We start from the raw sequence: 23,204 nt of genomic DNA on the forward strand, positions 1-23,204 counted from the left end.
GATGGGGTCATCAATGAGCCACACCTTCATACTTTGATACTCTGAAAGCATTATTATTGTAATTGTTATTAGCAGTAATGCAGTAGTAATGACGTCCAGTTCATTTCAAACCTCTGGAGATCATCCCAAACCTCAGACAGCTTCTGCTATTCTATAAATCAAAGGCTTGACTAGAGCTAGACATATACTCATTGACATTTTTTAATAAATATTTGATTTTAATGAGCTACACTATGTATACAAACGTTTGTGGACATTTACTCTAATGAATGCATTTAGGTACTTTAAAAGTTGCATAATTTGTAGATAAGTAATCCCACTAGAAAAGGACATCTATTATCTATTATCATCATCATGTCTAATGCCAGTCATACAGCTCTGGACAAAAATAAAACAGACCACTTCAGTTTCTGAATCAGTTTCTCTGATTTTCCTATAGGAAAACATAGGAATATGTTTGAGAATTGAGAAATGGCTGAAATAACAAAAAAGATGCAGAGCTTTCAGACCTCAAATAATAATGCAAAGAAAACAAGTTCATATTCATAAATCAAGTTTTAAGAGTTCAGAAATCAAGATTTGAATGGAATAACCCTGGTTTTTAATCACAGTTTTTTTCATGCATCCTGGCATCATGTTCTCCTCCACCAGTCTTACACACTGCTTTTGGATAACTTTATGCTGCTTTACTCCTGGTGCACCCAATTCAAGCAGTTTAGCTTGTTTTTTCCTCTTGATTATATTCCAGAGGTTTTTCAATTTGGTAAAATCAAAGAAACTCATCATTTTTAAAAACTCTCTTATTTTTTGTGCACTATGCGCTGAATATGTCATAGTTTCAGACATGGCCTGAGTGTTTTTATGTCTGACAGACTCCAACTGTGTTGGAGAGAAAGGAAAAATGAATAAAGAAGTGCGAAAACATGAAGTGAACTCTGCCGTTTCCAAACCAGAAGCCAAACCAGCAACCAAGAGAAACAATTTGCCTCAAATACAGCAAGAATCTCAACAACTGCCATAGATCAAACTCCAGCTTCTGCCTCCAAGAGAGCCACAACACCGTCGCTCGGCCGAGCCAAACGGAGGCAGCGGTGGCGGTGGCTGGGCCGGGGAGAGAGGGGGGTTGTGGGTAAATGATGCGTGGCCGGAGCACATGCGCGTTACGGCTCTCGATGGAGCGGGGACGGCGGAATGGAGGCTTTCCAAAAACTCGACGAATCTGACTTTCCCACAGCAAAGGCCGCAGGTTTATCACAGCGCAGGGAGAGGGAGGCGCTCTCCACCCAGAACCCGGGCGGAGGGTTAAAAACCGTTAAAAAGAGGAAGCGTTTTTATCCCGAGTGTTTCGCTCTTTTCCGTCCTTGGCTTGCGTTAATGAGACGATTGTGGAGGATCTGAGTTTCAGCACCGATTTGGTGCTCGATGAGAACAGCCGCAGTTAAGCACAGTTTAATTATAGGTTATAAATTATATTATAGACATGGCGTGATGTGATTTGAACTTGTATGGTCTGAAGAATGAAGAGTTTAAGAAGTCCTTTTAATGTGCCATGCTGTTCACGTTTCAAAAATGTTTTCTTATTCATCCCTGTAGAGATTTACAGGTGAGCCATCAACCTGGAGCAGCCTGGTGGCCAATCTTCATTAATTGCACATTGCACCAGTAAGAGCGTGAAAAGTGTGTTGCTGGACCATCTGTGACCAAGACAGCAAGTCTTTGTGATGCATCAAGAGCCACGGTATCCAGGGTAATGTCAGCATACCATCAAGAAGCACCAACCACATCCAACAGGATTAACTGTGGACGCTGTAAGAGGAAGCTGTCTGAAAGGGATGTTCGGGTGCTAACCCGGATTGTATCCAAAAAACATAAAACCACGGCTGATCAAATCACGCAGAATTCCACCAGAACTGTCCGTCACCACAATAAATTACTGTAGTCTAAAACCAGGTGTTTCAGATTCATTGTCCAACACCTGTACACCTTGCACTGCTTATAACAGACAAAAGGCATGTACTAATTATTATAATTAGTCTTAATCAGTGGTGTGTTTTTGGATGTAAATTGTAATAAACCTATCAGCGTGTCACATGCCATTCACTTTAGTGTTGATGTAAAAGTTGGGTAGCAGCGTAGCTTCTGTGCTTAAAAAGCAGCACAGTGGATTTAGGTTGTAGCGCAGCGCCAGACCAGACCAGAGCAGCAAGTGATTAATAAAGCAGCCGGGGAGTCAGAGCAGGACACCCGCTAACTCAATTAATCCTGATCTGAACATTTATAATTACTAATGTAGCCGGTCCTGACCCATAATTACACAAGCAGGAGGATCAGAGCTGGACAGAGACGTGAGAACAGTGGAGGAGAGCAGCATCTCTGAGGTCTGCACGGTTAGAAACTCTTTATTGGTGTGTTGTAATTGTGGAATGACCTTGTGACATCATCATTGTGCTGTAAAAGAGGGTTTTACTGTAGGAAAAATAATGTTATTTTGAAAGTCAGTGCGGAAGAAACACGATCAGCAACATCAGACCATCCCACCACCAGCATCCATCTTAATTGATTAATCAATCAATCAATAAATCAACCAAACAATCAATCAACCTTTATTTTCACTTGGAATACATTGAGGGTGATCCTCGTTTAAAATACTGCAGAGCATTTACAGTATAAAAGAGAGTTAAAAAAGACATTAGAAATGATAAGGAACCAAATAGTAAAATATAATAAACAAAATAGATACAATTTTTAATTTGACATTCATTATAGTTGAATAAAAAATATATGTACAAAGAAAAATATTTTGGTTGGGACCACGTCTTGCTGGAGCATCTGTGACCAAGACAGCAAGTCTTTGTGATGCATCAAGAGCCACGGTATCCAGGGTAATGTCAGCACACCACCAAGAAGGACCAACCACATCCAACAGGATTAACTGTGGACGCTGTAAGAGGAAGCTGTCTGAAAGGGATGTTCGGGTGCTAACCCGGATTGTATCCAAAAAAACAAAAAAAACAAAAAAGAATTTAATGTGCACTTTAACTCTCCTGTTTCCACCAGAACTGTCCGTCACCACAATAAATTATTTATAAAGAGTTTCAGTTTCATTGTCCAACCCCTGTACATATATATATTAATAAAAATGTAAATGTACTGGCAATCCTATCATACCATTTTTGTGTATTAATTAAATACATATAATACTACACACTCACACACACACAACAGACACTTAACCTCAGCTTGTCTACAAGCTTCTCTATTTGCCATTTGAATATGCATATGAAAGGCAGACACTGTAACATGTGCCTGACAGGACTGTGAGCGAGAGAGCGAGTGTGAAAAAGAGACAGAGAGAGAGAGAGCAGAAAATATCAGTATATTACTGTGACGGCTTCAGGTTTGACACTCCTAACCAGACTCAGTGAGAAGAGCCTCAGGTTATTCTGCTTTACTGTGTTTGAGAGCTCTGTTTCCTCCGTGCCCAGAGGGAGCAAATAAAATTGATATTCACAGACATGCTCGGTGTGCTCGTACAGCAAATCACCATAACCGTGAAATACACCACCACGTCTCTGATCCTGAGCTTCAACACCGCTGTTTAAGCTGAGTCTGTGTTTATGAGAGGTAAATTTCTAATTTCTTACAGCTTGTTAAATCAATCTTATCAAACGATACTATCAATAATTAAAATTACTTACAATAACACTATAAAGCATGGGGCCGTATTGTAAGGCGCGTTGTGATGCTTGTTGCTATCTTACAGCCCGTCAACAGTCTATTTTCATGCTTTGCACCCGCGCTGTTAAAATAGCATCTGGCTTTAGGAATAAATCTACACTGATGGTTTGGTGTGGTAGTCTGGAAGTGAGGTGTGTTCAGGTCAATTTCTGGCGTGATCTGGCGCCCGATCCTATCATAACCATGCAGTGTGCGGACACCCCCGCTCATTACACACACATATAAACAAGCTACCTACCCATCCACACACTCACCTACCTATCCACCTACCCACCTACTTATCCACCGACCTACCTATCAACCTATCCACCTAATTATCCACCTACCCATCTACCTACCTATTTAGATGCTCTTATCTGGGGAGCTGTTACCTTGCAGTTTCTGAGGCTGGTAACTCTGATAAATTGATCCTGTACAACAGAGAAAAGTCTTGCACTTTCTTTCCTGGGGCGGCCCTGATGAGTGCCAGTTTCATCATTGTAGCATTTTTGATGGTCTTTGCGCTGACTGCACTTGAGGGTACGTTTAAAATGTTTCTAAAAGTATTTTTGTATCTTTTAAAATTGTTGCAACTCTACAAAAACACTTACTTAGTTTAAGGCATGTCTAAACTTGACTGGTACTGTATATGTATGGCACCCAGCCTGCTACCATTTACTAATTAAAAAAACACAAGTGATATAGCACAACACTTTAGAAATTAGCGTAAGAAATCACAACCAAATCTGAATTAGTTGAATGGGTTGCAATTTGTTCATATCTGAAAATCTGGCAATTTGAAGGAAGTTTCCTGTGTGTGTCTGAAAGGGTTGAACAGGTGTGAACAGGTGATTAAACTTCAGTTTAAGGATGGTTTTAATGGTCCACAGTGATGTCAGGCTGTAGTAAGATGCTGGAGCAACAGTTTTCTCTGAAGTAAAGATGAGACACACACACACACACACACAAAACAACACAGAGTCAACAAACAGGGTAACCTGAGCCCAGTGTAACACACACCTCAGTACACAATCGGCCGTACCACTCGCTTCCCCATGCACACACACACGCACACTGCGTCCCTAAAAGGGCTGCTCTCAGTGACCCGACAACCATCAATTAGCCTTTCTGTCCAACACACATGTATTACTCTCTTCATCAACCCCACAGAACCCCCACTCTCTCTCTGATCTCGGTGGGTCTCTGCCATGTGGGCAAAAGTTATCAATTAGAGCCCTGCTGGGCCGCCCTCAGGGCCACGGCAGGTGAAGGAATCTGTGTGTGTGTGTGTGTGTGTGTGTGTGTGTGAAGTGTCGTGGGAGTTGCCTGCACCTGCTCTCTCTCCTCAGAGCCTCACTGGGGGCAGATTTTCAGAATGCCTTTCAGGCAGCTGCTGACAGACAGAGCTGTGTAGCGGCTCTCCAATGACAAATAGTTTTTCAGGAGTTTTTTTTTTTATATATATACTGTACATATACAGCTCTGGAGAAAAATAAGAGATCACTTAAAACGACCAGTTTCTTTGATTTTACTAAATTGAAAACCTCTGGAATATAATCAAGAGGAAGATTAAATGATCACAAGCCATCAAACCACCAAACTGAACTGCTTGAATTTTTGCACCAGGAGTGAAGCAGCATAAAGTTATCCAAAAGCAGTGTGCAAGACTGGTGGAGGAGATCATGCCAAGATGCATGAAAAATGTTTTAGTTTATTTAGTTTATTCCACCAAATATTGATTTCTGAACTCTTAAAACTTTATGAATATTACAGGATTTTACACGAATATGACAATTTTGCAGAGAGATCTCATGCAGCTCCACCAAAGTTACATCAAAATTTAAATGTTAAAGAAGTACTATGCATTAAGAATCCAGCAGGAGATAAATAATAAAAATAATCAGCTACATTATTGGGTTGGCTTTATGAGCTGTGATAATGGAAAATAGATACCAGGTGCAAAAATGTTGAGTATATTCACTTAATGTTCTCCTTCAGAGTCTGGATCACTTCACTATTTGTATGTACAACAAAAATGAAATAAAGAAAAACATTGAATGAAAAGTTGTATGTGTGTGTATGTGTGTGTGTGTGTGTGTGTGTGCATGAGTATTCCTCCAACAAGAGGTGAGTGACCTTTAGTGTTCTGCTTCATCGTTACACTCTGACATTAATTCTCCTGCCGGTACAACAGCCTTAGTCCATTGATCTGCTTGGATCGCATTACTGACCCCCTTAACCCAAAAACACTCACTACACACACACTCTGACCTCGCCACTGACCCTTAGCCACACACACACACACTCACACACAGTACATAAACACCTGACATGCTCTCACACACATGCTCACATGCTCACAGTGTGGTGAGCTCTGAAATCTAATTTGCCAAAACGCACACTGCAGCCATTACTCATGTTATCCGTTGTTTGGACCACTTTTGGAGCCGTAAAATGCTGTGAATTTCAGAGAAATCTTCAATAGAACAGCAGAGTCTGACGTGCAGTTGGGTTATGTAACAGGACACTGATCCAACATACAATAAAAAACACTTACAAATGAGTTTTTTAATCAAGAGGAAGATGGATGATCACAAGCCATCAAACCACCAAAATGAACTGCTTGAGTTTTTGCACCAGGAGTAAAGCAGCATAAAGTTATCCAAAAGCAGTGTGTAAGACTGGTGGAGGAGAACATGATGCCAAGATGCATTAAAACTTTGATCAAAAACTAAGGTTATTCCATCAACTATTGATTTCTGAACTAATACAACTTTATGAATATTACAGGATTTTACACTAACGGGACAATTCTGCAGAGAGATCTTGTGCAGCTCCACCAAAGTTACATAGTGAAGCAAAAGCAGCAAAAATCAAAAAGTTAAAAGCAGTACTACGCATTACGAATCCAGCAGGAGATGCAACATAATCAGCTACGTTATTGGGGGTTGTTAAATAAAAGTTAAATAGATGTGATAGTGGAAAATCAACAGGTACCAGGTGCAAAAATGTTGGGTATATTTACATTATGTTGGCATTGCACATCAGGAAATTGCCATTACAGTCAAATAATTGAAAGAGATAAACTAGTTAAACTGATTCCTTATTGTTAAGAAAGAAAATGCAGCACTGAGAAATCATTAATGTGACATCATTAAAGTAAAACAGTAAGTAACAGCAACATGTATCTACTTTAAAAGGTTAAAATGATCTGTTATGCATGATATGAGGCCTTTAAAACTGCACGTACAGCAGTGCCCCCTGTTCACATCAAAGAACAGGATAAAGAGCAGACATAAACACACACACACACACCGATAGCTACACCCACAAATAGTGCGCTCTTTGTTCGGTGTGATCTCATAGCCCAGCTGGTTGCTGTCGTGCTGCCATTACAGCATTACAGCATGACCTGCATCATCCTGGCACAGGTAGAGAGAGCTCCCAGACTGTAATAAGCAGCAGACAGGCAGGTGTGTGTGTGTGTGTGTGTATATCTGAAAGAGTGGGAAAGTGTGTTTAAAGTAAGAAGCTGAGTGTGAATGTGTGAGCACATGTTTCCATAGCTAAACCAAACCCATTACTGCAGCCTGTACAGCACCACATATAACACACACACACATATATATTCAGTACCAGGCCAGGCCAGGCTGTAGGGGTGTGATTTAGGTCAGTACATTAACCCCTTTTTCACAGTGGCCATATTATGGATTTTTTTTACTATTTTGAGGGTCCCCCTGTTCATATTAGAATACTTTAATGGCTCATATGAAAGTAGACACTTGGGTTCCAAAAACCATTCACTTTTTTTATTGGGTATTTTAAATAATCTCTAAATCGGTAATGTATTAAAAAAATGAATAAATGATGATAATGATAAATAATGATATCAATTTAAACTCTTAAAACAAAAGACATATTATTCAAAAAGCAGTAAAAATTATTCAGTGATTTAATATGTTAATTCTGCAGAGCTTACCTTTAAAGTCACTCACGTTTTTTACCCCTCTTTCCCGTCCTCTTCCCATATAAGTATTTTCCCCTGAATTTCCCATATCATATTATAATAATATGCCTCTCTAAACTGAAAACTGAAAACTACCTAACTTGCGAGAACTGCCACCCAGGCGGCTGCAAGTGTCATTTCTCACGAGAGGTCACAACCCTGGAACAACAAATCAGAGAGATAGATGGATGGATAGATGGATGCAAGAAGAGAGAGAGAAGGGAAAAGTGTTTTCATGTAGGCTGTATTATAAGAAATCTTATCATTTAATCGTAGTTTGTAAGTGGGAGGAGGATGGATGATCACAAGCCATCAAACTTATGCACCAGGAGTAAAGCGGCATAAAGTTACCCAAAAGCAGTGTGTAAGACTGGTGGAGGAGAACATGATGCCAAGATGCATGAAAAAAACTGTGATTAAAAAACAGGGTTATTCCACCAAATATTGATTTCTGAACTCTTAAAATTTGTTGAATATTACAGGATTTCACACTAATATGACAATTCTACAAAGAGATCTTGCAGCAGCAAAAATCTAAATTGTTAAAGCTGTACTACGCATTATAAATCCAGCAGGAGATGCAACATAATCAGCTGCATTAGTGGGTTGGCTTGATGAGCTGTTGTATTCAAAATCAACCAACCAACTAATTATCCAATTAACTAACTAACCAAGCGGTTCACAGGCGGCGGAAAATTTCCCTTATTTTTAAATCCAAAACTAGACAAAACAAAAAAAAAAAATCAAAAAACGCTTTAATAACAGCAAACTCAAAGCAATTTTTTTTTTTTTATGACAGATCTGCAGACTCTTGGTATTTTAATCTTAGTCTCTTCATGAGGGAGAGTCACCTGGAATTGTTTTCTCAGCGTCTTGACGTAAGGAGTTTCTGGAGGTGCTGAACAATAGTTGCTGCTTTTTTTTTCTTCACTTTGCTGTGAAGCTTCAGCTCAACCCAATTAAATCACCTCAAATCACCTTCTCACTTCATCAAGTTTAGATCCGGGGATTAAAGTGGAGGATGAAGACTTTTTTATAATTTACTACATAGTTTCATACGTGTCCCTTAACTGATTGGGTGTCTTTAATATTAATCTACAATGTAGAAAATAAATTAAACAGATATCTCTACCAAACCATAACCAGCCAAGAGAGAGAAAGCTATGAAACTTCTCATCAACTCATTTATTTCTCCAGCAGATTCATTTCAGGACCTCCTTCAGTCCTGATCAGGATATTCTCAGAAGAATGTGTTTATTGGATTTGTACAGAGGTGTGGCTGCTCTATATTATTATATATTTTTGTTGAATAGCTTTTAATGGAGCTGGAAGAAGAGCAGAGCTTTGAAAAGCATTCCTCAAATCCACATGAGAGAGAGATCCTCACCACAGAGCTACTGAGAGGAGAGGAAATGAGCACTCTCTCTCTGTCTCTCTCTCTCTCTCTCTCTTTCTCTCAGGAGTATTATAACAGTCTTGCCTGTGCCATTAACTCCACTCTGAGCTCTATTACTGAATTTCCTCTCTGACACAGTGCTGCCTCTACAAACACACCAACCCTGATTTAGAAAAACACCATCCCTCCTCCCCCAGTTCATCAGCACTTTCTACATTATAAACCTATTAAGTCTGTTTTATATTAAATTGGATGTTTCTAAACATTAACCAACTACAGGGGTTGAACAATGAAACTGAAACACCTGGTTTTAGAGCACAATAACTGATCGTGGTGACGGACAGTTCTGGTGGAAACAGGAGAGTTGAGGTGCACATTGAATTCTGCCGTGATTTGATCAGCCGTGGTTTTATGTTTTTTGGATACAATCCGGATTAGCACCCGAACATCCCTTTCAGACAGCTTCCTCTTACAGCGTCCACAGTTAATCCTGTTGGATGTAGTTCTGTGGTTGGTCCTTCTTGGTGGTATGCTGACGCTACCCTGGATACCGTGGCTCTTGATACATCACAAAAACTTGCTGTCTTGGTCACAGATGCTCCAGCAAGACGTGCACCAACAATTTGTCCTCTTTTGAACTCTGGTATGTCTCCCATAATGTTGTGTGCATTGCAATATTTAGAGCAGAACTGTGCTCTTACCCTGCTAATTGAACCTTCACACTATTCACACTCTTACTGGTGCAATGTGCAATTAATGAAGATTGCCCGCCAGGCTGCTCCAATTTAGCCATGAAACCTAAAATCCCACACTAAAATGACAGGTGTTTCAGTTTCATTGTCCAAACCCTGTATTTTGAGTTAGGCAAACATTTGTAAGCACATTATAGGCATTCAAACCGAGATCTTTGAGTAGAATAAACGTATAATAATTGACTTTATTAACTCCAATTTGTTGTTGTTCTTGTACAGTAGATCATATATTATGATGTTCAACTTCCTGGTCTCTGTGTTGTCGGCTGTAAGAACAAGCATCATTCTCTGAGCTTCTGAGCTGCAGTACCTCCGTGTCCTCTAGGCTCTCAAAACTGTTTACTCTATAACATTTTATTTTTTTTCATGTTCTTTTCTATAAAAAAATACTTGAATGAAATCAAAGAGAAAACTAAATACAAATGTACAATTTTTATTCTTCTGACCATCGCATTCAAAGTAGAATTATTATGCAAAGCAATTATTATTATTATTATTATTATTATTAATAGTAGTAGTAGTAGTAGTAGTAGTAGTAGTAGTAGTAGTGTAGAGTACTATAATTTTGTAAATAAAATATATAAATTCAGGAAAATCTTGTTGCTTAATTCACTTATATGAACTTAACATTTATTAGGTAATTGGTTACAACAGTTTAGATTTTTTTTTTTTTTTTTTGAGTGTTATACAGATCTAGCAGGTTCAGAAATGAGAAATAATATAATTATATTCCTAATCAATAGCAAATAATGATTTAAAATTAAGATTACAAACAAAAAATCAGACATATGCATCTACACCCTTCTTTCTAAAGGTCTCAGATAGCTCTCTGAGAGATCTGACCATGGTGATTCAGGACGTTTTCACACCTATGCAAGGTGTTATTGAACACACACACACACACACACACACACACACACACACACACACACACACAGTCACACACACACACACACACACACACACACACACACACTGAAATCTGGCCTGACCTTTTAAAGGTGCAGGTCATGTATGTTTTAATGACCGGGTCACGATCCTGCTCTCTGATCCCGGCTGACCCTTTACTCAGCAGGTCCAGTGTTTAAATTCTCTCAGCAGGTGAAGGACTGAAGGAAACTGGAGTAGACTGGTTACTGATGGACTCTGGTCTCAGCCTGGACCTCACATTATATCCCAGCGTTTCTCTGACCTTTCAGTACCAGAGAAACACTCTGAGAAACACTCTGAGAAACACTCTGAGAAACACTCTGAGAAGCTCCAGTTCATACTGGGAGAAAAGAAGGAGCTGATCACTAATGCAACACGATACGTTACAGACTGTCAGAACCTAAGGGAAAACCGATGTGGACAAAACCACACAATATAAATAATTATAACTAATTTACTGATATTACTGATTTATTACTTATTATTACACATTTATAAAGTCTCCACAGACTCATTTTCCTTTTCTTGTCAATTATCATTATTAACTAGAAAGGGAAAATTCGTGAAACCAAGTTGGCTTGGAAAAGTGCGATAATAACATTAAAAAGTTAAAATTGTTGCTAAAACACTTTTTCTGTCTGAAAAGTGTAAAGAGTTGTTGCTATGCTGTTTTCTTTCCTCTAAATGCTAAAATTCAAAATGTTTTGGTTAAAAATGGTGAAATGCCAATACTTTTGTCCCACACCAGTGTCTAAAAACTTTGGCTAAAAGCTTGAAGTCCAAAAACGTTTGACTAAAAGCAAAAATCCAAAGGTTTTGACTAAAAGCTAAAGTCCAAAAGCTTTTGACTAAAAGCTAAAGTCCAAAAGCTTTTAACTAAAAGATAAAGTCCAAAAGCTTTTGACTAAAAGCTAAAGTCCAAAAGCTTTTGGCTAAAATCTAAAGTCCAAAAGCTTTTGGATAAAAGTTAGAGTTCAAAAACGTTTGGCTAAAAGCTAAAGTCCATAAGCTTTTTGCTAAAAGCTAAAGTTCAAAAGCCTTTGGCTAAAAGCTAAAGTCCAAAAGCTTTTGACTAAAAACTAAAGTCCAAAAGCTTTTGACTAAAAGCTAAAGTCCAAAAGCTTTTGGCTACACTACAACTAAGATGTTGGTATGGTGTTGCTATTGTGTCCATGTTGGATGCAAGTTGGTTGCTATGGTGTCTGTGCACGGTGTTGACAAGTGGTTGCTTGGGTGTTGCCAAACAGTTGCTCAGGTGTTGCTAAGCAGTTGCTATGGTATCTGTGTTGGTTGCTATGTAGTTTCTAAGTAGCTGCTAGGTGGTTGGTAAAGTGTTGCTATGTGGTTGCTACAGTGTTGCTAGGTTGTCCATAGTGGTTGCTACACTGTAAACCCAGAAGTTGTTTGAACTCAAATAAATTAAGTCTGTTTTACATAAAATTGGATATTTCTAAACAATACTCAACTATTTTGAGTTAGTTGAACTGAATTTGTGGGCACATATTCTGTACTATTCAAACTGAGATCTTTGAGTTGAACAAACTTATAATAATAACTGAGTTTAGTCTGTTTTGCCATTAACAACATGCTTCTTTTCCATTGGCTTCTGTCACAATCTATTTGCATACTGGGCGTGTCCAACAGTTTCTGACAGACTAACACTCACCATCAGTGTGTAGTGATTCCCCCCCGGGGCTACCTTAGGTAAACTTGTAGATCACATATTATGATTAAATGCTTGTTCTCTGTGTTGTAGGCTGTAAGAACAAGCATCATTTACTGAGCTGCAGTAACTCTGTGTTCTCTCTGTGCTCTCAGTACTTTTAATTCTTTACTGTTTTCTTTCATCTACTTTTCTATGAGTATTTAAAAAAATAGTTGAATGAAACCAGAAAGAAAACTAAATACAAGTTCAGGAAAATATAAATTTTAAATATATGTGTATATGTATTTGTTAAGTTCACTGTACTTAAAAATTATATTACATGAACTTAAAATTTATTAGGTAATCGGTTACAATAAAAGTTTTGAGTTTAGTCAGCTTATCGGGTTTTACAGTGTATGGTGCTACTATGGTATCCATCCATGGTGGTTATTAGGGGTGTGACGAGATATCGTGCCACGAGATCTCGCGAGATTAAATGTGACGATATTTCTCGTCAAGCTTAAACCTGTCTCGCGAGAAAAAAAAAAAACAGTTTAATGTGGACTTTTTAAGACGGATCTGGCAACACAGTAGCAGCGAGTGTGAGAGCAGCTCTCAGCAGAAGAGGAAAATGGGCGGACCGCGGTCCGGACCCAAACGTTGTCCAATGCGGACCCAAACCGATAAACTACTGAGAAGGATTTAATTGTGCGGTGCAGTAAACTCACAGACCAATCACGTGTGGGGTAAGATCACCAAACGCTCTGTTCAATCAATCAGACCTGTGCAGACGCGGTAAGGAAAAAAATAAATAAACAAACACACCGCTCCTCACGCGGGATCGAACCAGTGTTGTCAGGGTCGCGGTACCGCAGCCGTGAAAAAACGCCTTTATAAGGAGGGAGCCCGAGAACGGGTGGAAAAACGAGAACGGGCGGAAACTAGTCACGCCGAGCGCGACAGAGAGACAGGGGATAAATGTAAACAAAATCTGTCCAGAGAGGCATTTCTTCTTCTTCTTCTATATTTTTACATCATTCAGTTCAAACAACCTTACAGGATATAGCACTTAATTATTTAATATAATTAAATACCCCTGATATAGAAGATGCTTCTGCTACTTTTTAGTTGTATGTCTGGCTGCATTTTGGCTCCAGTGGAAACAATAAACGGTAACAGAGTGACCAACAAGACACAAACCATATATAAATACTGTAAGTAAATCCTACACGTGACTGTTTCATAGGCAGCTGTACTAATCCCTTAACTCTGTACTGTATTTAAAAACATGTTCTGTCTCTGTTTGCACTTCAAGCATAGTCTTAATATAACTGGTTATGGTTATGCATAGTTAAATTACAAGAGATTTAGGAGAAAAACACAAACCCTAGTCTTAATATGACTGGTTGTGGTTTGCACGTATTGTTTGCACTATATAAGACCTAGAAAAGTTTTTTTTTTTATTCTTATTTCTATTCCTTATAGAATCAATGTGTGAGAGAAACCAGTCTGTTAAGTTTGCGGTATATGATTTTGTCCAAAGAAAAAAAAAAAAAAAAGTTTTCTTTAAAATTTTATTTTTGAATCTCGTCTTGTCTCGTTATCGTGAACCCAATATCGTGTCTCGTCTCGTCTCGTGGTATTAGTGTCTCGTCACACCCCTAGTGGTTATTGTAATTGTATCCATGTATGTAATCTTCCTTTTAGATACAGTAAGTACTACCATTCATTATCTTGGGTACCCCCACCCTACTTATCACAGAAAGTGATTACTTATTTTTTAATTATTCAGAAGTGATATTATTATAACAATCAATGATTTGTCTTGGTTTTAACAGTTTCTTAATGTTGTTTTTATTGTGTCTGTTGTGTAGGTTTATATAATTGTTCATTTTTATAATGCTTTAGCAATACTACATTGAATTGAATTGAATTGAAAGAGAGAGAGAGAGAGAGAGAGAGAGAGAGAAAAAAGAAAGAGAGTGGTTTACCATAACAAAAGGCCGGAGGAAGGAGTTGGGCTGTGTCTGGGTGAAAATGGTAAAGAATGAAGGAGTGTTTGGTGTAACTGAAGATGGAGTCATTGATCTGGTGTCAGTTCTAAAGAGACAAACAGCAGCTTCCGCTCTGCACTGAGGTATTCTCCAGTTATTTCCCATGAAAGCTATGAGGGCCTGATTATTTAAAAAGTTAAATATTTCTTATCTGTGAAATGAAATACACTACCAGTCTAACGTTTTGCAGCAATTCAATTTTTTCCCCTTTATTTTTGCCATTTAAGTTGATCAAGTCCAGTCAATAACCAGAAATGTTACGAAATCCAATGTACATGATTTATCAGTAAACTGCCAGGACCTTTAAAAAAAAAAACAAATAAACTAAAATCTTAAAAAATCTTATATTGTTTTTAAAAAGATGGGTTACAGCTACAGCTAATTAGCAATAGAAAAAAAAAACTGATCTTTAGAAACTGATTTAAAAAATGTCCCTTTCCAAAACACCAAATGTCTGTAGTAAGCAGTACTGGAACAGAGGGTGTTACTGCACTCTCTCTTTCTCCACTTTTATCATAATAACTAGAAAAAGTTGGACAGAAACATGGATAACACCGATCTTCTTTAGAGAAACTACAGATAAAGTCAGAGAGCGGTGAGTACTGTTTCCTTCTTTTTCAAACTCAGACTCTTGGAAACTGGAGAAAAAAACTGCTACAGGAAGACGTCTGGCTGACCCACATGGAAACAGCAAAAAATCTAATCCTAACTCTAATGCTGCTGATAATGTTCTGAAGTTCTGCAGATAGTTTTCCAATTGGCACATTTGTAGATCAGCTGCAGAGGACTATCAGTAATAGAGGGTCATCACCATGAAGAATGACTGAGATTCCTCACCCACAGTTTCACAGTGAAGTCGAGAATTTAAGACTTTTTTTTTCTGTGTAATCCCCAACAATAACAAGAGCAACTGGGTGTAAGCACCTCCAATTCCCACACAGCTCCCAGTCCAGCGTGCAATTCCTTCACACACTCTCCGCCGACCATTACCCAGGACAAAGGGCCGTCATCCCTGCAGATGGGTGTCTCTGTGTTCAAGCCTTCACAGCTCGGCCTGAAAAGAGCCCCATAATTCCAGCAAATTGGACACAGTGATTAGTGCGAGAAAAAAAGGGGCCCCATTCATAACATTAGCTCTGGAGAGAAAGAGAGAGACTATTATTTTCAGAGGCTTCGGCCGGAGGGGTTGTGGGGGGGGGGGGGGGGGTTGGGGAAGGTGGAGGAGGCCGGGCCAGAGAATGTATGAAGCGAAACTATTCTTATGTTTGTTTTCTTTATTTTTCGGCCATTTGTATGTATCCATCAAATCGTCATGTCTGGCGCGGAGGCGCGGGATCTGTTTCACTGGGGAAAAAAGAGAAAGATCTGGCAGGGCTGTTTGCTCTCTCTCGAACAGCTGACACACACTCTGAGCTGGAGTTTAGTCCGTTTATTCATCCTCCCTGTATATACATGTATATGCAGCGCTCTACGCTAGAAGCTAACGGCTAAACCCTAAACCCTTTATTCACAGTGTATGTAGTAATGCAGCTAGCTTAAACAGTTAGCAGTAATTCTAATATAACCATAAAGAGTTCAGAAATCAATATTTGGTGGAATAACCCTGGTTTTTAATCACAGTTTTCATGCATCTTGGCATCATGTTCTCCTCCACCAGTCTTACACACTGCTTTTGGATAACTTTATGCTGCTTTACTCCTGGTGCAAAAATTCAAGCAGTTCAGCTTGGTTTGATGGCTTGTGATCATCCATCTTCCTCTTGATTATATTCCAGAGGTTTTCAATTTGGTGAAATCAAAGAACCCCATAATTTTTAAGTGCTCTCTTTTTTTTTCAAAGCTGTCTATATATGCAGCAATCTGTGCAGTTAGCAGTGCACACAAAAATACAGGCTAACATCTAATTCTAAAATATAATCACATTAACAATTTATAGTACAATGAATGGACACAACCTCAATATTATTATTAATATTTGATAATAGTGATATCATCTATTTTGTTTATTCGTATGTTTTTTCACGTATATAATAGTGAACAGTATTTTAGCCTGTCATGCTAAATGACCAATCAGTGCTCCAATAACTGTGACTCCATACACACAGTGTGGACAACAACAGAAGGTGAACAAAAATAAACATATATATATATATATATATATATATATATATATATATATATATATATATATATATATGTTTTTTTTTTATCTTTATATCATTATGGTATTTGAATGGTCTTAAAATGACAATTATATTGTTTGTCGCAATAATTTCTTGGACAATATATCGTCCACAAATAATAATAATAAAAAAAAAAACATACAAAGTTGTAATGTAATATCTAGTGGAAACTTGGAAACATGTTTTTTCTTACTCAAATTTATAATTTTGTCAAACTTTGGCCCCAGCTTTCTGCCGTAATTCACTCATTTGCAGAGCCTGAGGATTAGTAATATCTGCATTCCAATAGAACATAATCATTAATTAATAGTTAATTACATATAAAAGTATGAGGAAATAGAGAGTATACAGGCTGCTGCTCTTGCTGCCTTTCATAACCTTTCTTTGTTGTACATGGAATAAATTGATTAAATCTCATAAATAACAATTTACAGCCCTTGATGTATTCTTTTTTTTATCTTATAAACATGGACCAAAACACGTTAGCTTGTTAAAAGCACAACATAAAAGTATTGAAAGTATTAGCATTTGCGTTTAAGTCAGTTTTTTGAGCTTTGTCTGATTGTATAAAGTGGTTGATGGTATAAAGTGGTTTATTGTATAGGGTGGTTGATTGTATCGGGGGGTTGATGGTATTTATTTCTGCTGTTGTCAGCTGGAGGGTCCCCTCATCTTAAGAAGACGCCTCATTAAGAGTAAAGCGTCTGAGAGGCCTTCAGAAAGCCACGCCGCGCTCCATACGATCATAGCAACAGCGCAGGAGGATTGATGGAGCTCTGAAGGCTAGTAAACAGCACAATGGATGAATAGGTAAATAGAGGGGTGTGGGAGAGCGATGGAGAAAAGAGACAGAGAAGATTCAGAGGGAGGAGTGAAGAGCCGGGGGACTTCAGGACCAGCAGATGATGTCGGTGTGTTTGAAGTGTGAAGAGTTTTAAACACAGATCGTTTCCTAAGGAACTTTAAGAATATTTTGATTTATTTTGACAATGAAAAACCTTTAGATTCTACAGCATATGTTTGAATTTTTCCTTAGGCTGTTTTAAAGCTTTGTGAGTCTGTCAGATTATATAATAGAGATTATCTTATTGTTTTCGAGTTTGTTCTGGGAGTTTCTTCAGGCTGTTTTAGTGTTTTCCCTGTTTTAGGTTAGTTTTTTAAACTATTTTAGAGTTACTTTCAGCTGTTTCATTTTTTTTTCTTTAGACTATTTAAATTTCTCAATTAAATCAGACAATTTAACTTTTTTTTTAGGTTGCTTTAAACTTTCTTCTTACTATTTTAAAGTTTCTTCAGATTAATTTAGAATTTCCTCAAGCTGTTTTAAATTTTTTAAGCTGTTTTTCTTTAGACTTTTCACATTTCTTTCATTTTAATCAGACATTTTTACAGTTTCTTTGGTTTGCTTTAAAGTTTCTTCCGACTATTTTACAGTTTAATCAGATTGTTTTATAGTTTCTTTAAGCTGTCTTATTTTTATTTTATCTACTTTAGAAACTTTGTTTTAGTTGTTTTGGAGTTTCATTACATTTTCAGGCTGTTATAAATAGCATTATAGTTTATTCAGACTATTTAAAAATGTATAAAATAATTTTAGAAGCTATTTTAAGTTTTTAAAAGTTTTTAAAAAATATTTTAGATCTTAAATTATCGTTTAAGAGTTTATTCGGGCTTGAGAAAACATTCTACATATTTTAGAGTTTCCTCAAACTGTTTTACTGTTCTTTTTAGGGATATTCACTCTAAACTAGGCTATTTTTGAGTTTTTTTATGCTTTTTTTAAAGGTTTATCAAACATTTAGAGTTTCTTTAAAATATCTGACATGAATTTCTACTGACAATTTTGAGTTTCTTCAGACTATTTTAGAGTTTTTACAGCTTTTTCTGAGTATTTCAGTTTCTAGAAGATTTTTTAACATTTTTTAAGCTATTTTAGAGTTTCTTCATACGTTTGGGTTTCTTCCAGGGTTTTTGAGAGCAGGTGTAGATGGTTCTTAATCTGAAGGTAAATTACACCTCGACTGGCTGACAGGTAACCTTTCATTACAGCCCTAATCCCTCTTAATAAAAGCCTGTGATGTGGGCTGTGACCCATTAAAGCCAGCAGCACGATGAAGGAGGCCATTTAAACCACACACACACACACACACACACACAAACCTATAAGACTACGAGTGCATTGATTCAACACTTATATGGCAGCAAGAAAGCACTAAACTGATCCTCCATATACATGTTTATTTCTTTAATTGTTGATGATTATGGCTTACAGCCAATGAAAACCCAAAAATCAGTGTCTCAGAAAATTAAAATATTATATAAGACCAGCTGGTACTTTTGGCAGTGTGGGCAGTGTGCCAAGTCCTGCTGGAAAATAAAATCTGCATCTCCATAAAAGTGCTGTAAGATTTTGTGGGAAAACCAAACTGCACTGACTTTAGTCTTGATAATAAAACACAGTGGATCAACACCAGCAGATGACAGACATGTCTCTCCATTAAACCACCACTGATCATCAGTAAATTTTACATTTCATTTAAAGGAAATCAAGGGAGCAGAGTCTGAAGGAAGAGTGGAGAGACACACAGTCCAAACTGCTGAGGTCTAGTGTGAAGTTTCCACCAATCAGTGATGGTTTGGAGAGACATGTCTGTCATCTGCTGGTGTTGATCCACTGTGTTTTATCAAGTTCAATATACCAGTATATATTTATTTCAATATGATGCACCACCTTGTACCTCAATGCACACTTTTTTTTGGGAGACATTACTGTTAAATACTGCATTAATACAATTACTGGCTTGTGTAAGGGTTTATATAGGTTATTATATATGCTGTAAGCTGTCAATATATGTCACATTAATTCTGATTATTATTACTGTTGCATTATGTTGTTTTAGACCTTACAACAAACTACACGACAACTTATTCAAGTTCTAAACATGGTAACATTCAAAATCACTTCTATGGTAAACTTTTTTGAAGTTTTCAAAGTTTTCAAAGTTTCATAACAAGACGAATCAAAGAAATATAAACAAATCAGGCAGTAATGGATTATGTATTCAGTTATGTAATTGATTACAGATATCAGGCCTGTATGTTTCTTAGCTGCTGTGATTTGTTGTTTAATAAATAGTACATCTACAGTTACTCAGTCAGTCAGATCTGGAGAGTCAGTGTGCGCGGTTATTATACTTTTAATATTAACAAAAATACAAGTATTAAAGTGAAACTCATACGACTGCATTGTAAGCATGGGCATGGTAGTGGGGGGAAAAGTGGACCTGACTACCCAGGGCCCGAGTAGGGAGAGGGGCCCATGAAAATCCAGATTTTTATTTTTTCGCTCACGTTCCTTGTGTACTGGCATGGATAGAGGCCCACTGACTTTGAGAGTGTAGCGGGCCCTGAATTTGTTGCTACACCCCTGATTGCAAGTGAACCTACTGCACCAGTAAGAGGCACTGGAGACCTGTCTCAATTCACAGGACACACACACACACACACACACACACACACACACACACACACACACACACACTTTTACTTACAGTCTAAACACTTCACTCTGTTCTTTGTGAAGATTTAGTTACAGATGCATAACAGAAAGAAGTAATATTTGTAATAAACACATAGCTAAATATTTACACTTATAAATACACATGTTAATAAATAAATAATACAATAATAATATTAGTAACACTGTAAAACTACAAAATAAAGAATGTGAAGTAATATTAAGAAAAAGAAAAAGCAATACGGAGAATAAGAAGAATGTGTACCCCTGCAAAACCAGTTATAATGCAATCAAAAATATTAATATTAATAATAGTGTGTATGCTCCCTGTATAACTTTAGCCCAGTTCTAATTGGGTTAAAAGTATCAGTTAATATTAACATAAATTAGTAAAGTAATAAGTATTAATGCCATTAGGTATATTAATTAATTACAACAATTAATGATAGTGTTCAAATGCTATTAGAACAGCTATTATTAATGAATATGCACTTATGCAACTGATATACAGTTCTAATATTGTTAGAAATAATAATTAGTACTGATATTATATTAATAGTATCAGTGTGAGGGGCTACCTGTTCAACTTCAGTTGTTGTAATAATGGTATAAGTCATAATTAATATTAATAATCAACTTATGGTAATAGTATGCCCATAATATACTATATTCTAAAATTATATATACTATACACCACAGACTGGTCCAATACTATTAGAAATAAAATATAATATTAATTGAAATTAACAAAATGTAATATTAGTATGTTTATTAAGTATATAAGCCTACCTTGTAACAAGTTGAACAGGTAATATACCTGTACCACTGCAGATCGGTCTAATATTGTTAGAAATTATTATTATACTGTTATAATAATTAATATTAGTAATATAATGATGACAGTGTGTATGACTATGTATTCGACTGTTCAACTTCATATATATGAAAATTTATAATTAATAAATAATATTATGTACCTGTACCACTGCAGACCGTTCTGGTAGTTCCGGTCGAAAAAGTGCGGCTCCGCTCCCACCGCGCGCACGTCGGGATGCACGCGCAGGAACTCGAGCAGCGCGCGCGTGCCTCCCTTCTTCACGCCGATGATGAGAGCCTGGGGCAGTCGTTTCGTCCCGTCATCCTCCGGCCTCAGCAGCGTCCTGCGCGCGCTCCACCGCGCGCCTCCACCCGCCAACGCTGCCGCCGCCGCTGCCGCAGGTGCCGCCGGTGCCTCGGCGGGAGCGGGCGCGCGCGCGGAGGTCACCGCGAGGCTCTGCAGCACGCACAGGGTCGCGAGCGCCGAGAGCAGCATGAGCGCGAGCTGCTTCCTCACCGCCACCCGGCCGGGCGCGCGCTCCGGGACCATGACGCTGCAGCGCGAGCCGCGGCCATGCTACACACGCGCGCACGCACCCGCGCGCGCGCTAAAACACATACACACACACACACACACACACACAAAAAAAATAGTTTCCAACCAAGAGCGCGCGAGTTCACGATCAAAAAACAGTGAGATGCACGCGCATTATCAGCAAGGTCCTTAATCAGCTGATGCACGTGGTGCTGTTGTTGTTATCACTTTTTTTTATTACACCTGCAACAAACAAAATAAAAAATCCATAATCCATCCATCCGCACGAGCTCATCTGTCAAGTCGCAGGAAAGTTTTATCTGCCCCGCGTGCACAGCCCTCACCTAAACTCCCCCGTGAAGTCATCCGTGCGCTTCTGGAGCTCCAATCAGCAGCGTGATTGGCCCGGAAAGCGAGCCAATCACTGACAGGCAAACCTCTGTTTGGTGAAAGTGGAAGAAGAAGCAGATTCAGCAGAAATCCAGAAACAAAAAAGATCAAAGATCACCTAAGTGAAGAGAGGGAAGATGTTCCACCAAGACAAGTGTGTATTATTTGTACACTTTCTATGACAGAAATCATATATATATATATACACACACACACACACACACACACACACAAAGTATGACACGTAAAATTACTTAACCTGTACACCTGTAATATTTCTGTAACAGTGTGTACTTTATCTTTAGTTATTTTGTTATTACGTGGATTGTTAATGTGTAACTACACAGATAATAGAGACACTTGGAAAGTACTATAAAGTGACTCCAAATTTGCATACCCCATTGGCAGCATTGTTTGCTTAAAATAACCACATATGTCTCAATGTTACGTATTATTTCTAGTTTTCTTTTTTCATACAAACTTTTTGCAGTGCAGATGCATTCATTTTGCAAATGCTCTGAATCTATTTTGGAAGATCAGCTGTTGGGATTGGCCTATTTTATGTGAAAGGATGTATAATTTCTGAGTGATTGTGTAACACGTTTAAATGTATAATCTTGAACGGATTGGTGGCATGAAATCTGATGATGTTGTGAGTTTGGGTGATATAAAGATATTGGTCTAATGAGATTAATTCCACACCTGAATTACAGCATGAAGGGAGAAGAAATCATCTGATTTATGTAATCCTCTGACTGGGGGAATATTAGGCTGTGAGTGGAGGATGCTTGTAGGCAATCTGCAGGTGGCAGTTTACACCATTAAATGTAAAACTCAGACTGCCCATTCTACCAGTGTAAGGTAAAAACAACCAAATAATTAAATAAATAAAAAAATACATTAAATGAAACACATCCTGATCGATCACATCACCTTAAAACACAAATTCTAATTTTTTATGCGTTTATGCTGGTTCTAGTATCCATGGTCAGCCATTATATTTATCAATGGCAGGCCAACAAAAAAAAAAATGCCAAATTTACAGAAAAAGACACTGGAGGTCAGTATGAAAAGATTTTATTAGGTTTACCACTTATCTTTTTCTAGGAAATTGTAAACAAACTAAAAGGTAAAACTAACTGTTAGAAATGGAAAAAAGATGGAAAGACAGTTAAGAGGAGGATAATCTGTGTGGGCAAGAGATGGGTGAAGCTACACATCATACTGCAACCAACCAGCAGGGGAGCTAGACCTGTGGTGGCTT

At 37.9% G+C, this 23,204-nt stretch overlaps 1 protein-coding gene across 1 annotated transcript in view; it reads right to left on the bottom strand.

Moving 5' to 3' along the window:
- The window catches only part of si:ch211-216b21.2 (heparan sulfate glucosamine 3-O-sulfotransferase 3A1), a 56,291-nt gene extending 34,424 nt beyond the window's left edge, over positions 1 to 21,867 (bottom strand). The window contains exon 1 of the mRNA XM_022669290.2: positions 21,177 to 21,867. Within this exon, the coding sequence (XP_022525011.1) occupies positions 21,177 to 21,565 (389 nt within the window). The 5' untranslated portion in view covers positions 21,566 to 21,867. The remainder of the gene's footprint in view (positions 1 to 21,176) is intronic.
- Positions 21,868 to 23,204: the final 1,337 nt, after the last annotated feature.

This window comes from Astyanax mexicanus, chromosome 15, assembly GCF_023375975.1.
Source record: "Astyanax mexicanus isolate ESR-SI-001 chromosome 15, AstMex3_surface, whole genome shotgun sequence".
Taxonomy (NCBI): Eukaryota; Metazoa; Chordata; class Actinopteri; order Characiformes; family Acestrorhamphidae; genus Astyanax; species Astyanax mexicanus.